Genomic DNA, 14,212 nt, shown 5'->3' with positions numbered 1-14,212 from the left:
TCTCCTCTCGAGAGCATTATAAAAACAAATAACGCGAAATTCATATAAAAAAGAAAAATATAAAAACGCAAACAAAAGAAAAAAAGAAGAAAAATTTCGGACCATTTTCCATTGTTTCTGGTTCTCGCTTTCTCTCTCAGGTACCCACCACGCACACCTCTCTCTCTCTCTCTCTCTCTCTCTCCTCTCTCTTTCTCTCTCTAGAATTTTTTTTTTCTTCTGTATTTTGTGTTTGTATATGTAGGTTTTTTTACCTGTGTATTTGTATTGGAATTTGATGTAAAAAAATATATTTTATCTGGCTCTTGTTTGAATTTGAATTTCTGGGTTTTTGGGGTGGGTTGTTGTTGATATTTTTTCTTGGGATTTGATTCTTGAATTGGGGATTTGTTATCTGTTTGGATTTTTATTGGTAATTTGGATAAAGTTAGCTGAAAAAATGGAAAATAGAAGGTGGAGAGGGGAGAGATTTTTTAAATGGAGATTCTTGGTGGGTTTTTTGTTGATGGATTTTGGTGTAATTGAATAAATTTGTGGGAAAGCGAATCCTGGTTTTTTTTTTTTTTTTTTTTTTTTTTTTTATATATTTATTTTTGGTTTTAATGCCGAAAACAGCAGATCCGTGATGGGAAATAGAAAAAATATTGAGGAAATATTGTAATTTGATTTGTTTGAGCTGGATTTGGGATTCTGAAATTTGGATTAATATGTGGATTTTATGGTTTCTTTTGGGTGCAAGGAACAGATGGTAAAGGGAGGGAAGGTTAGTTCCAAGCGAAAAATCAAGACAAGGGTTCCGTCAAAGTATCAGGGTTCCGATGATTCGGATGAGGATTATGTGATTTCGGGTGAAGAAAATGAAGTTTCTGAGGATTTAGAGGAGGATTACTGTTCTTCTTTGGACGGAGATGCGTCGGAAGAGAGCTTTGTGGATGAGGAGGAAGAGGAGGATGAAGTGAAAAAGGTGAGGAAGAAAACTCGATCAAGAGCAAAAGGGGGTGCTGGTGGTTTTATTGTGGATGAGGAGGAGGAGGAGGAGGAGGAGGAGGAGGAGGAGGAAGAAGATGAAGAGGAAGTGAAACCAGTTAGGAAGGGAATTAGGTCAAAGGTCCAAAATGGTTTTTCTAGCCGGCAGAAAAATGGGGTTAAACCGTCACGAAAGAGGAGAAAGATTACATATCGTGAGGTGGAGGATCAGGATTATAATGATGAAGATGATGATGACGATGAGGAATTCACACCAGATGAAGATGAATTTTCGGACGTGGAAGAAAAACCAGTGGTGAAAAAGAAGAAAACTGATGGGAAAGTGGGCAAGCGGTGCTTGAAGAAAAAGGGTCGTCCTGTAAGAGGTGTAAAAAGGAGAAAATCTTTGGCTTCAAAGAAGCCTTTGAGAAAGAAAGGTAGAACAAGTCAGTCGAGGAGGAAGGCAAGAAGTGACGATGATATTGAAAGTGATAGCGATTTCATGGATAGTATTGTGCCCGTGAGAGTAACGAATGAGAAAAAAACGGTTAGGAAAAGGAGGAGAATGTCTATACCGTCAGATTCAGATTTTGTGTCTTCTGGAGCATCTGATTATGACTACACCATCTCCGAGGAAGAGAGAGAGCAAGTACGAGAAGCCAAGGAGTTGTGTGAAAGATTGGAAACTAATTTGCGAAGTTCATTAGTGCCTACTAGCATTCAGGAGGATACACCTGTACAACAGCCAAGAAACCCTCCTAGAAGGAAGGGTAAAGAGAAGATTGAGCAAGTGAAGGTTGAGGTTGTAAAGCAGGTCTGTGGCATTTGTCTCTCCGAGGAAGATAAAAGAAGAGTGCGGGGAACACTAGACTGTTGCACTCATTATTTTTGTTTTGCCTGCATCATGGAATGGGGAAAAGTGGAATCTCGTTGCCCTTTGTGCAAGCAGAGATTTAAGACAATTAGTAAGCCTGCAAGATGTACGACAGGAATTGATTTGAGAGAAGTGGTGATACAGGTCTCTGAGCGTGATCAGGTACCTTATCATGTTACTTGTTATGTCATGCATTATCTTGCATTCTGTTTGCTGCTTCATTTTTTTGTTTGTTTGTTCAAATGGGTTTATTTCTTTATGCAGGTCTATCAGCCGACAGAAGAAGAACTCAGGAGTTATCTTGACCCTTATGAGAATGTGATATGTACAGAATGCCACGAAGGAGGGGAAGATGGCCTCATGTTACTGTGTGATCTATGTGATTCACCTGCTCACACCTTTTGTGTTGGTCTTGGCCGAGAAGTACCTGAAGGTAATTGGTACTGTGAGGGTTGTAGACCTGTGGCTATGGGATCCTCAAGTTCACAGGCTCAGGGTCGGTTGTCTGATCAAAGAACTACAAACAACATTTTGTCTAATAGACCATCACCTACTGTACATTTTGACGAAGGAATAGACCTTAATGTGGTGTCCTCACCTCGTCCACAATTTACTCAAGGATTTCCCCCTAGATTTCCTGTTGGAGGTTTTCAAGCACCTTCCCCGGTATCTGGGGCAGGAGCACCAACTCTATCAGGGAGACGCTTAATACAGCGTCATATTCAACAACTCCTTAATTCTAATAGGACGAGTTATATGGCCAGTATAAATGAGAGGAACTCATCTGATAATTTGAGAAATGATTTCTCTCACCCTCAAGCTGCTCAGACAAGGGAAATGACAGTCCAACATACCAGGACAGACGAGATGGAGGCATCTTACCACACATTCTTTGAGGAGAGATTACAAAACAATCCTTTAGCACTAGTGCCAGATAACTTGAGTACTGATTTCTTAAATACATCAGCATCAACCCCTCAGAGAAGGCAAGCAATTGGGGATCCGACTACAACATCTGCTGATAGATCTCAAAATGGAGCATTATGGCCTGTACTTACCGGAATGAATTCAGTACCAAATTCCGGACAATTCCATCACTTCAGCGGTAGACCAAATATTAGTGGATCTGATGCTGGTGTGTCCCCTAGTACTGCTACGGAACAGGATGTTTTTCACCTAGCAAAGGAACAACTGAAAGTGATGGTCAAAAAGCACTTGGATAATTTGTCCCGAGACGTTGATCTAGGTATGCGAAGCTTTCAACTTATTTTTATACTTGTATGGAAAACTATCACATTGTTCATTTTGGACTGATCCAGACTTGAGCATTTCTACATTGAATTATGATTCTGCCCGCTTATTCTTATGAATTATGATTCTACACTGCCAATTGGAATGTTCCAACTCCTTGTATCTTTGTGTTTCAGACAAAGACACTTTCAAGGACATTGCGAGGAGATCTACGCACACTGTCTTGGCTGCGTGTGGACGTGAGCACAGAAGCTGTGAAGTAGTTCCCGTGCCTCCTCCCTCAACCTGCGCCCACGTTGAATTAACGGTGGGTGGAATGACAAGTCTGATGAGAGGCCGATGTCCATCTTGTTTCGAATCTTTTGTAGGGGAAGTTGTAAAGAGGATCTTCGATACAAAACTCCCGCAGTGGTTGAGTTTACGTCTCTAGTTATCGAGTATCCTCGTTGCAACACACGTCTTTCCCCTCCCCCGTCGATCCTGTTTTTGTTAGGAATTTTAGACCATATTTTGTTTAGCTTATTTAATCCCATTTTTACATTAATTTGTTAGATTAGGCTAATTCAAATATATGAAAATTGCTACGTATTTATCACTTTCCATTTTTGCTCATTGGCTGTTATTATTCTGTCTGTCTCTGCTATTTTTTGATGTTTTCTTAACGGTTGTTTCTTTGGCCACCCTTTGTTTTTTGTACCGGAAGTTACTTATGCATTTACTATTTGGGGGAGAATGATGCTTGTGGTAAAGGACCAGGACCACTCACATACCACCAACCAGCCTTTTCTTTGCCTTTCTTTGTCATCCGACCCAGCCCCTCCACTACACCACCTTTCGAGTACAATAGCACATGTCAGTCCCACTAATCTTTTTACAATTTGAGTCGGTTGAAAATACTTGGCTCGTTACATGTGAAACTTTTCTTTTTGGGGCTAAGTTAATATTTACGATTGCCAAAGATGCTTGTCTCTTTTTGTGTAAGGAAATGTTTATCCTTACTGACGGAATACAGTTTGACGTGTTGTGAATAAACATGTGTTAAACTGTAATTTGTAGATAACGAGTGACAAACATAGCTCTCTCTCTCTGGAGTCCTTTTTCTTCAACAACTGTATGAAATATGAATACGGGGGAACTGGCTCCATATGTCATATCCTTCAATTATGCTTCACACCCACCCATGACCATTTCCCAATTCATAAATATTTAAAGGGCCATTTGTTTTCTAGTTGGTAGGTGGGTGGAGACCGACTAATTATGTTTCTGTGATTTAGTGTGGTCACATGTTAGATATATCGGACCTCCAACTTTTCTTACCATTCACTCAAAAGGGACTTTTCGGAATAAGAACTGGGTGCGAGCGGCGAGCACACTGTCTGAACCACCTGACCTAACAAACGAAGATTCGTACAAAGTGCTAAAGGGGTTAGAGGGAGAAGCATTGAATGAAAAGAAATTATTTTCTTTTCTTTTAAAAAGAACTAAATATCGACCTGAAAATAACAGATGATGACGAGAGTTTTGTTGAGGCCTATAACTAAAGTTCACATGCCACATAATTACACTCAGATTCCTACAACAACTTATTCCACACACTCCTCGTGCTCAATAACCATTGGGAATACTCTTAGCTACAAACCAACCACAGACTGCAAAGGGGTTCGCTCTTGGTTGTGCAAACTTTCACTCCTGCAGCGGCGCCGTTGGGAAATTCATAAACCGTCGTCAAGAATGGTGGACAACAACATCCCCTGAACAAACGCGCATCTTTTCGTCTTCTCTTCCTTATCCTTGATGGACAAAGGAGGCGACTGCACGTTTCTGTGACCAAATAAACGTGTCAGACCTAAGAAGCATACCGAGAGGAAAATAATAAAATTAAAGAACCTAGACCGGGTTTCATATGCAACGGAAGGCAAAATAGCATGCTCGTTTGTAGAAATTTGACAATATCGAGCGTCAACAATAACTGTATGGAGTTTTAAGCGTTCTTTCAGCCGTGTAGTTCAGCACGATATAGTATGCACGGAAAAAGATTGAGCATGTTTTCGCATGGAGCACAAACATATGAACACAACAAGAGTTGTGTGCAGTGCCCTCTCAAGTGATTAGTCAAAGTTCCTTTTTATTTGTTTCTGCAACATATTGCAGGCGCTCATGCATGACTAGTGTATGAAATTGCAAATGCGTCCATCGCAATTCGCAACCAACACTCATATTCCTTGTCCAAACTTCTTATACATAAAATGAGATTTAGCAAGAAATCATAACTGGTTAGGCACTCAGCTTGACCAAGGGTTACAAGGTCAGAATTAGAGCAAGCTAGAGAGATAGGTTTTAGGTGTCCCATCAAAAGGAGTTTAAGATTAAATAACGTACCGTTCTGATACTCTCTTATCTGAACTTTTCTTGGCCGAGCTTGCTTCAGTTGAGAAGGGCGGCATACTAACAAAATCATCCGCCATAGGCAAAATAAATTGTGACAACAATGGATCAGGCGCTGCATTGGATGAGGAAAGTAAACAGGAAGAGCCCCCAAAAAGAGAGTGCAAATTTCCTTCCCTTAGCTCTTTCCTCAACAAAGATAGAGTTGAATGAGCTCCACTTTTCCTCGTCTTCCTCTTGCGTTGCATGTAATTACTAGTTAAGGAACTCAAGCATTGGGAGAAATCTTCAATCTAATCAATCTTTGATAAAATGTATAATAAATCTCAGGGGTACGATGAACCAAAAGAAAACTGCCTTATGAGACGTTCAATCAGAATTGTGGGGATATGGAGTATGTTTTCATGCAACAAATGGTAATGGTAAGGAGGGTAAATTACTAGTTTAAAGCATTAAGGACGCAGATCATACCATTACAATATACGTCAGATCCCCATAGGTAAGTTTTTTAGAATGAGCTGGCACGTGGAATACTGATAAATTTGCATTGAACGACAAAGTTGATTATGACAGAAAAAAGATAACACATAACATCTGCACAGATGACAGATCAACAGAAAAAGGATATCTTGAATATACTTCCATGTTGTAGGGTAATGTGCGCAACCATATCAACCCCCACCCTCATTGCACAAACCGGACATACCTGCAGATAAACAACGTTCTTTTTTAGTAAGATTAACCTCCAATAACCCATGCTCATTAAAATAAGAGAAATCTAACATCTAACAAATGCAACATCTTAGCAAGTTCATATAACTTGACCAACTACCTAATTTCCACTTCTCCCACCACCACATTACAAGCTCGTATTTCAACAAGAAAGCATTGAAATCAATTCTTCAAAGGATAAAATATCTCAGCTGTTTAAGAAGCTGGGATCGATGAGATTCTCTTGATATTCCTAAACAAATGGCTTTGAATTTAAGCATTTTGTAAGATATGATTGACTAAAGGTTGTCTTGTCAGTATTCCCTACTAAATGATGCTTGGATATGAACATACTGAGAGTTTACTCCTAATGTGAGTGAGACCAAACTATATTTGGTGTATATGTGTTTTGATATGCAAGTAATTGGACAAATATATACACGTCTTTGGCCTCACTTCTCAAGTTAGCATGTTCAATATACGCTCATCCTATTGAGAGCAAGACCTGTAAGGAACTGAGAGAAGAGAAGATTGAAGTACGAAATCATTCAAGATGAGTACTTCTGCAGGTACGAACTCGTACCAATTAGGGTTAACTTCGGATTAGATGCTCGGACTAGTAGAACATGGTTTAATGGCTTTATTGGTTTCAATACTTGCACACTGGTGTCTAGGTGATGCTTTCACATATTTCTTTATAAAACAACGTATGCAATAGATTCTCATGAAAAGTTAAATACAAACATCAAGTCGCATAATAATTTCAATCTATATACACCAAACAATTAAAAAGTACTCGCTTTCAGGATGAAACTAAGAGAAATTAGGTACTGACAGATATGAAAAAGGATTCATACCCCATTCTTCGCCTCCACCGGGTGCTCTTCATCAATGTGGCAGCACAATCCTACAATGTCAAAGTATTCGGAGCAGAACGGGCATGGAAATTCCTCCCTTATATCATCATCCCCATCAATTTCTTCAAACCCCATGAGCATATCTACATTGCACAATCCCATGTTTCAATACGTGGAAAATCCATAAAATTGCAGAACTTTAATTAATTGGGGTTTCACCATTGAAAACCCAAAATTCTGATGTCAAAAAGTCTCGAGAAAGAAATAATGACACCCAAAGTAGTTGGATTCAGCTCAACTTGGTGAAATGTTATCATCACTAACTTTATTTTCGTGGGTCATAAAAATTTGGAAAAGAAAAAGAATCAAGCTTTCTAATTTCTCTCGTCTACCACTTACCACTTATATTCTTCAGATTAAAACCAAAACCCCAAACGAAAAATGATAAAAAATAAAAAATTCAGAGCAAAAAACACAAAATCAATTTCCTTTTTGTTTCCCTACCAAAAAAGGCATTACACAAAAATCAACAAAAAATTAATGATCAAAACGGAAAAGAAATGAATGTGAGCTAACCAGATCGAGAATGAAGGGCGGATTGATAACGCCGAGAGGCAGAAGATAGACGAGCGCTCCAGGAATCACCGTCCATAGCTAGCCACCCTTTACAAATTTAAACGAAAAGGTAAGGTCTTTGGGGTGCGATTCGCCTTTGGGTCCGATCTCTCAGATTCAGAAACCCGAAGAATTGGGAATGGGATTTTATCGAAACGGACAAAAAGGAATCGGCTTTTGGGGTCGGTTGAGCTGGAGGATCCGAGGGTGACGATGGTTGAAGAAGGCGGCGACGGTGGCGACGGCGGTGATTGTGTAGAAAGAGGAAGGAGGAAGAGGAGGAGAGGAGGAAGGAAGAGGAATTTAATCTCTCCTACCAGTTTATTATCTATATCTACCTCTCTCTACGCTGTATATTTTCTGTATTTTTAGTTTTTTTTTTTATAATTTATTTGTTGGGGAGGAATAAATGGAATTTATTCCAGGTAGAAGTGTGTGGTGAATATGACAAATGGCCAATAAAATGAAATAACAGTGACACACAGAGGAGAGACAAAGAGAGAGACAAAGCCTCTCTCTCTCCTCTTTCTCTTGGTGGCTGGCACACACCGTTTTACAGCTCGTTGTTTGTTGTGACTCTCCCTCTCTGACTCAACTCAACTGCGCTTTCATAGTCACTTTCACTTTGGTAGTTTTCATGATTTGACACGTGTCCTTATACCATAGACTCACGACAAATTTAATTACGAATTTGCCTTTGAATTTCTGTGGGTTGTTCAGCGCTCAAGACTCTTTCTTTTGTGTTTATACGAAATATCTTTTTCTAATTCTTGAAGTAAAATTTAAATTTTAAATTCTAAATTTATCCTAATTTGTTTTAATTCTTGAAGCAAATATGAGTTAAAACTTAAAACTCATTTATGGGCCAAATTTAGCCTAAGATTCCCCTCTGAGTTAGTGGGGCTGGTCTACCATATATGTATATTTTTTTTATAATTTTATATTTATAAATTTATTGAATCCAACTGTTAATATCTATTTTAATAAAATCCAACGGTAAAAAAAAATATATATCTAACTATCCAAATTTAAATTCAACGGCTAAAATCATTAAAAAAAAAATCTTTTATGTATTTCATATTCTTTCATAGTATTTCACGAGTTTCATAGTGTCGGTTAGTGATTTTTCAATATTTGTCAGAATCTAAATATTTTTAGGTTAAAATGTTCATAAAATTAAATTATGATAGTCTACATAATTTTTTTCTTTTAAAAAAGTTACTTTAAGAAATAAAATTAGCTTAAATTCATTCTTAATAATCTAGAGCTAAAATTTTAACCCATAAAGGTTGGAGCAAAAAAAGTTGTTTATGGTTAAAACCTAAATTTTATGGGCCAAAAATTTTATGTTTTAACCCAAATGTTGGAGATGGTCTAAGACCTACTCCAACATTTGGAGTAAAACTCAAATTTTAGGTTCTAAACTTACCTCAACTTGCTCCAACCGTTGGGACAAATATGAGTTAAAACGCAAAACTCATTTATGGGTCAAATTTAGCCCAGGATTCTCCCCTGGGTTAGTCGAATATATATTTTTTAGTTTTATATTTATAAAGTCATTGAATCCAACTGTTAAGATCTAATTTGATGAAATCTAACGGTTAAAAAAAAAATCTAACAGTCCAAATTTATAACCAATGGCTAAAGTAATTAAAAAAAAAATTTATGTGTTTCATACTCCTTCATTGTGTTTCACGAGTTTCATAGTGTCGGTTTGTGATTTTTCAATATTTGTCAGAATCTAAATATTTTTAGGTTAAAATGTTCATAAAATTAAATTAGGATAGTTTACATAATTTTTTCTTTTGAAAAGGTTACTTCAAGAAAAAAAATTAGCCTAAATTCATTCTTTAATAATCTAGGGCTAAAGTTTTAACCCATAAAGGTTAAAACAAAAAAACTGTTTCTAGGTTAAAACCTAAATTTTATAGGCTAAACAGGTTTTAACCCAAGGATTGGAAATAGTCTAAAACTCTCATGTGCCATGCATGTGGCAACTTTTTTTTTTTTTTTTTTTTTTTTAAGTTTTTAGCTAGACTGGTACTATCTACATATCTATTTTTACTTCTCACATGCTTCTCTTAATTTTCGACCGTCAAATAGAATAAATTGAACAAGATCAATAGACAAAAATTAACAAGGGTGTGTGTGAATAAAAAGCAATGTCTGAATAGCAATACTCTTTAGTTTTTTTTTTTTTTTTTTTTTTTTTTTTTTAAAGAAAAGGTGATGTATTTAATTTCAAACCTAGACATGCTAAATAGCATAAGGGATGGAGAGGTCCTCCTCAAGAAGATCACTAATAATAATAGGAGGTTCCTCACACCAAGTACAATCATCTCCCGAATGGAGGGTAAATCTAGCAAGTCTAATAACAGACATGAAACTTTAGCAATAATTTGCATCAAGAACTTTGCATCCTCTATAATTGGTCCAACAAAAAACAAATCCATGGAAAACACATTCGATACAGAAATAACCTAAAGTGAATCACTCTTCAAAATAATGCTTGACAACCCCCTTCAGCCACAAAACCCTTTAGCTATTGACTTCATTAAATAGGCTTTCTTGTTTAAGAACCTTTTAGATATTGACTTCATTACATAAGCTTTCATGTTTAAGAACCAAAGTGAAACATCTCAAAAGTGTAGGGGATAAATATGTAAATTGAATTTGACCAAATGGAAAAAACTCTTTAATTCCTCAGGCCCAATAGGCCCAAAAATCAAAAAGCCCGCACCGGAAGAAGACACCGCGGTCGTAAACAACACCGGCGAACTTTCAAACCAACTGACGAAGAAGCCTTATAAATTCCAAATTCTCAACCAAAAAATTATAAATTCCAAATTCACCGGGGCCACGTGACTCGCCGTCCCCGCCACCCTCCTCCCCGGATCTCCGATCACGTGACCCCCGTCTCAGCCACTACCGGAAGAAGAATAACCCTTCCAATTTACCACTTCATTTCCCTCATCATTTCGCATGACAAGGCGCGAAACCAAACTACCTGATTGTCCGTTGGATCCATAGATTTTGTGATTGTCCAGTGCGAATCTGAATCAGGAGCTCCGTTTCCATGGCGACGAGGAATCGGACCTTGGTTTACAGAAAGTATAGGGATGCGTTGAAGAGCGTCCGCGCTCCCACGAGCTCCTCCGCTTCGAGCTCCGGCGCCGGTGGCGGCCCGGTCATTGAATTGGTCAGCACTTCGCTTTTGAATCCCAATCGGAATTATGCTCCGCTCAGTACTGAAGATCCCGGTAATTCAAGGTCTCTCTCTCTCTCTCTCTCTCTCTCTCTCTCTCTCTCTCTCTCTCCCCTCTCTCCTCTTCTGTGTATGTTAATGGAAATTTTCTGTTTAATTTAAGCTTTAATTGAAGTGTTTAACATTTAATGAAGTTAAAGTTTAGAGGAAAAACATAGATCAATAGCAGAAAAGAAATGAAAGGTTCAGATAGTGGAGAAAGAAGTCTTTTACTGGAAGTGTGCTGAATGCAGATTAGGTCACACTGAATTGTGATATTTAGAATCTTAGATAGCAAAATTGGAGGCTGGATTGTTGTTTATTAGATCAGAGATATTGTAGTTTAGGCATTCGATATCGGGTGAATGATCACCAGGTGCAATGCAGATGTACAATTCAGAGCTTGCAGTGATGAACTTTTAGAATTTTAGAAGCAACGGTCCACGAAGATGATTCATTGGAGAAGAGCATTACGATTTGTGGGTTTTTTGTATATGATTTTTTTTTTTTTTGAATAGTATCTACACTAAAGGGGGTGGGGGAGTGGGCTAAGCCTTACAATAGGCTTGCCATGATAATGTGGTTCAACTTCTCCTTTGGCACGAATCGAACCTAAGACCTTCACTTACAAGTGAAGAGGAATACCACTAGACCTAGTATTAAGTTGCTCGTATTTGAATTAGTTCTAATATGTTTGCAATGTGAGTCCCTGAAATGGTTTGGTTCTCTTTGGACCCTGCTATGCTAGAAGGTTACTGAAAGCCTTTTAGTCAGTTTGAGACGTTCGTAATTACTGAAATTTGTTGCAAGAAATTGGGGGATTGGTTTGGTTTCAGGGGAACATTATCCTTGGTTCTTCTTATTAGTATGCACGGAAAAAGGCAATGAATCGGGTGCAAGTATGGATTTTTTAAATTTATTTCTGTAGTGTGAAAGTCATTGTGTTTTTATTGCTGCAGTCGGGGTGCACTTACTGTTGGTCTACCGCCAGCATGGGTTGATCTTTCAGAAGAGGTAGCAGCAAACGTGCAGCGTGCACGGGTAAAAATGGCTGAGCTGACTAAGGCTCACGCAAAGGCTTTAATGCCTTCTTTTGGAGATGGTAAAGAAGATCAACATTTGATTGAGAGTCTTACGCAAGAGATAACTAATTTGATAAGGAAATCTGAGAAGAGACTACAGAAGCTTTCTGCAGCTGGGCCTTCTGAAGATTCAAATGTTAGAAAAAATGTGCAGGTAAGAATTAGAAGCCACGAAATATTTTTGGCAGCGCAGTAAGTGATTAGGTTTTCCTTAGTCTTGTTTATTCCAGAGTGTTGCACTCTTGAGTGGGCGTTATCTATAATTCAAGTAATCCCAAAGAGCAGTGCTAATGTCTGCATGTTTCTTTTGCAGCGCTCTCTTGCCACTGACCTTCAGACCCTGTCAATGGACCTTCGCAAGAAACAGTCAACTTATTTGAAGCGACTCAGGCAGCAAACAGAGGTGCGAAAAGAATTTTACCTTTTAACCATTCAAGTCAGTGGATTGTTATACATCATACCTTTGTTTCAACATTCTGTTGTTACTCTGGCTTGATAATCTAGTTCATACGTAATCTTTCCATGTACTTTTTGGAACTTGGAATCGTGTTTCCGCGTTCAGTTTGTATACCGAGGGTAACTGTGTGATCTGACATGTAATTGGAAACTAGTTAAACTTACAGTTATATATTTTCAAACATTTCTTTTGTTTCTCATTTTTGGTGATACAGGGTCAAGATGGGGATGATTTAGAGATGAACCTAAATGGAAGTACATCGAGAATGGACGGTGATGATTTGGATGACATGGTAAGCTTTCTCCAGTTCATTACCATTTTCTCAAGATCTTGTCAATCACGACAAATATGAGTACACTAAATTCCCTATACAGTGTATTTATAGTGTTGTTGAGTGATCAAATTTTAAGACATTTTTTTACCATAGATGATCGTAATATGATGATAATTCACGCATCCTGTCAGATGTTTAATGAGCGTCAGATGGCCAAGATAAAGAAAAACGAGGCATTCACAGCAGAAAGGGAAAGAGAGATCCAACAGGCAAGTGAAGATCTTTTCGTTGTTTCTAAATTGACTGGTGTTGGATCATGCTTCTTCATAATTGACTAATACTCGTTTCTCTTCCCAATAGGTTGTGGAATCTGTGAATGAGCTTGCTCAGATTATGAAGGATTTGTCAGTACTAGTGATAGACCAGGTTAGTATTCATGTCCTCTCGATACATGAATTTCATCAGAAAATCAGCCATTAACTAAATATCGTTCTTAAACAGGGAACTATTGTTGATAGGATAGACTACAACATTCAGAATGTAGCAAGTACAGTCGATGAGGGCCTCAAGCAATTGCAAAAGGTACCTTTCTTACATCAATCATCGTACTTCATCTGTATGTTTTCAGATTCTTTTCCGTGTTTGTTCTTGCGGAATATTATGTTTAACGGATGGGGGCTTACAGGCTGAGAGAACACAGAAACAAGGGGGAATGGTGATGTGTGCTACCGTACTCGTTATCATGTGCTTTGTCATGTTGGTCCTCCTAATCCTCAAGGAGATATTCTTTTGATCTACAAGCGAAAGGTCAGTTGATTCCTGATTTTGGTTTCGTTCTAATTGTCCTAACCCTCCCTTCGGACTTCTAAGCGTGCAAAGATGCCATCCGTAGCAGAAGATTCGACGAAGTTTTGGAGTGCCCTAGTTACACATACTACTTCAAGTGACTATTTGTGAATTCCTACTAATTTCTGGGTATTACTGTATTAGTAGAAAGAGGGGAGGGGGAGGGGTGATGATTCATTGGGGAAGGACCGACCCGGAACCTGTATAGAGCTTAAGATCCACGTTCTCCTTGGGGAAGGGCGTTTTCATCGAAGGATCTACGTTGATTCTTCCGGTTTTCGTTGTCCAGGATTTTGTGCTTTCATTCCCCAGAACTCGTGTGTAAGACGCGGCGTTTATTTGTTCCATTACATGTTTTTGATCATTCAATATAGCGAAATACATCGATTTTAGCTTATATGTACGGGAATGATTTATGTCGCTTTAATTCTCTCTAGTTTTATTCAATTCAAAGGCGATGAATAATCAAGGGTGTGCAAGAGGTGAAAATAGCATGCGAAGACCAGTTCCTTGAAGTCGTTAATCAAGGAATTAAGGTTGGAAGCCGATAAGAAATCGCGCTAAGTAAGGTCAGCTATGTGATTACTACTGAAAAGATCTGCATATTTTCATGCAACAGATGAATGCCCAGAAGCTAACAAACATCGTCA

At 38.3% G+C, this 14,212-nt stretch overlaps 3 protein-coding genes across 3 annotated transcripts; 2 read left to right on the top strand and 1 right to left on the bottom strand.

Moving 5' to 3' along the window:
- On the top strand, nucleotides 1-3,686 carry LOC137722788 (uncharacterized). The gene is made up of 4 exons (XM_068461876.2): nucleotides 1-140; nucleotides 746-2,002; nucleotides 2,105-3,086; nucleotides 3,268-3,686. The coding sequence occupies exons 2-4, from the start codon at nucleotides 746-748 to the stop codon at nucleotides 3,519-3,521; spliced, it is 2,493 nt and encodes an 830-aa protein (XP_068317977.2). The 5' UTR covers nucleotides 1-140; the 3' UTR covers nucleotides 3,522-3,686.
- Nucleotides 3,687-4,550: 864 nt separating this feature from the next.
- On the bottom strand, nucleotides 4,551-8,242 carry LOC137722687 (protein DEHYDRATION-INDUCED 19 homolog 3). The gene is made up of 5 exons (XM_068461748.2): nucleotides 7,621-8,242; nucleotides 7,045-7,187; nucleotides 6,105-6,182; nucleotides 5,471-5,724; nucleotides 4,551-4,912 (listed from the first exon to the last, which is right to left on the bottom strand). The coding sequence occupies exons 1-5, from the start codon at nucleotides 7,694-7,696 to the stop codon at nucleotides 4,804-4,806; spliced, it is 660 nt and encodes a 219-aa protein (XP_068317849.1). The 5' UTR covers nucleotides 7,697-8,242; the 3' UTR covers nucleotides 4,551-4,803.
- Nucleotides 8,243-10,451: 2,209 nt separating this feature from the next.
- Nucleotides 10,452-13,959, top strand: LOC137722588 (syntaxin-43). Its single transcript, XM_068461629.2, has 8 exons — nucleotides 10,452-10,929; nucleotides 11,863-12,139; nucleotides 12,299-12,388; nucleotides 12,657-12,734; nucleotides 12,908-12,985; nucleotides 13,077-13,142; nucleotides 13,218-13,298; nucleotides 13,402-13,959. Exons 1-8 carry the CDS (start codon nucleotides 10,736-10,738, stop codon nucleotides 13,507-13,509), a joined length of 972 nt encoding a protein of 323 aa, XP_068317730.1. The 5' UTR covers nucleotides 10,452-10,735; the 3' UTR covers nucleotides 13,510-13,959.
- The last annotated feature ends 253 nt before the right edge of the window (nucleotides 13,960-14,212 follow it).

Source organism: Pyrus communis, chromosome 4, assembly GCF_041283825.1.
Source record: "Pyrus communis isolate YQ-2024b chromosome 4, ASM4128382v1, whole genome shotgun sequence".
In the NCBI taxonomy this organism is placed as follows: domain Eukaryota; kingdom Viridiplantae; phylum Streptophyta; class Magnoliopsida; order Rosales; family Rosaceae; genus Pyrus; species Pyrus communis.
Note: the sequence above shows the minus strand (reverse complement) of the source record. Positions and strands in the feature narration are given on the sequence as shown.

Excerpts from the sequence above, each read along its gene's own strand:
- LOC137722788 (XM_068461876.2), top strand. The coding sequence starts at position 746 with ATGGTAAAGGGAGGGAAGGTTAGTTCCAAGCGAAAAATCAAGACAAGG. Across the intron at positions 2,003-2,104 it reads AGGTCTCTGAGCGTGATCAG|GTCTATCAGCCGACAGAAGA; the intron begins GTACCTTATCAT and ends TTCTTTATGCAG. Across the intron at positions 3,087-3,267 it reads GTCCCGAGACGTTGATCTAG|ACAAAGACACTTTCAAGGAC; the intron begins GTATGCGAAGCT and ends TTTGTGTTTCAG.
- LOC137722687 (XM_068461748.2), bottom strand. The coding sequence starts at position 7,696 with ATGGACGGTGATTCCTGGAGCGCTCGTCTATCTTCTGCCTCTCGGCGT. Across the intron at positions 7,188-7,620 it reads CGCCCTTCATTCTCGATCTG|ATATGCTCATGGGGTTTGAA; the intron begins GTTAGCTCACAT and ends TGTGCAATGTAG. Across the intron at positions 6,183-7,044 it reads CGGTGGAGGCGAAGAATGGG|GTATGTCCGGTTTGTGCAAT; the intron begins GTATGAATCCTT and ends GTTTATCTGCAG.
- LOC137722588 (XM_068461629.2), top strand. The coding sequence starts at position 10,736 with ATGGCGACGAGGAATCGGACCTTGGTTTACAGAAAGTATAGGGATGCG. Across the intron at positions 12,140-12,298 it reads ATGTTAGAAAAAATGTGCAG|CGCTCTCTTGCCACTGACCT; the intron begins GTAAGAATTAGA and ends TTTCTTTTGCAG. Across the intron at positions 12,986-13,076 it reads GGGAAAGAGAGATCCAACAG|GTTGTGGAATCTGTGAATGA; the intron begins GCAAGTGAAGAT and ends TCTTCCCAATAG.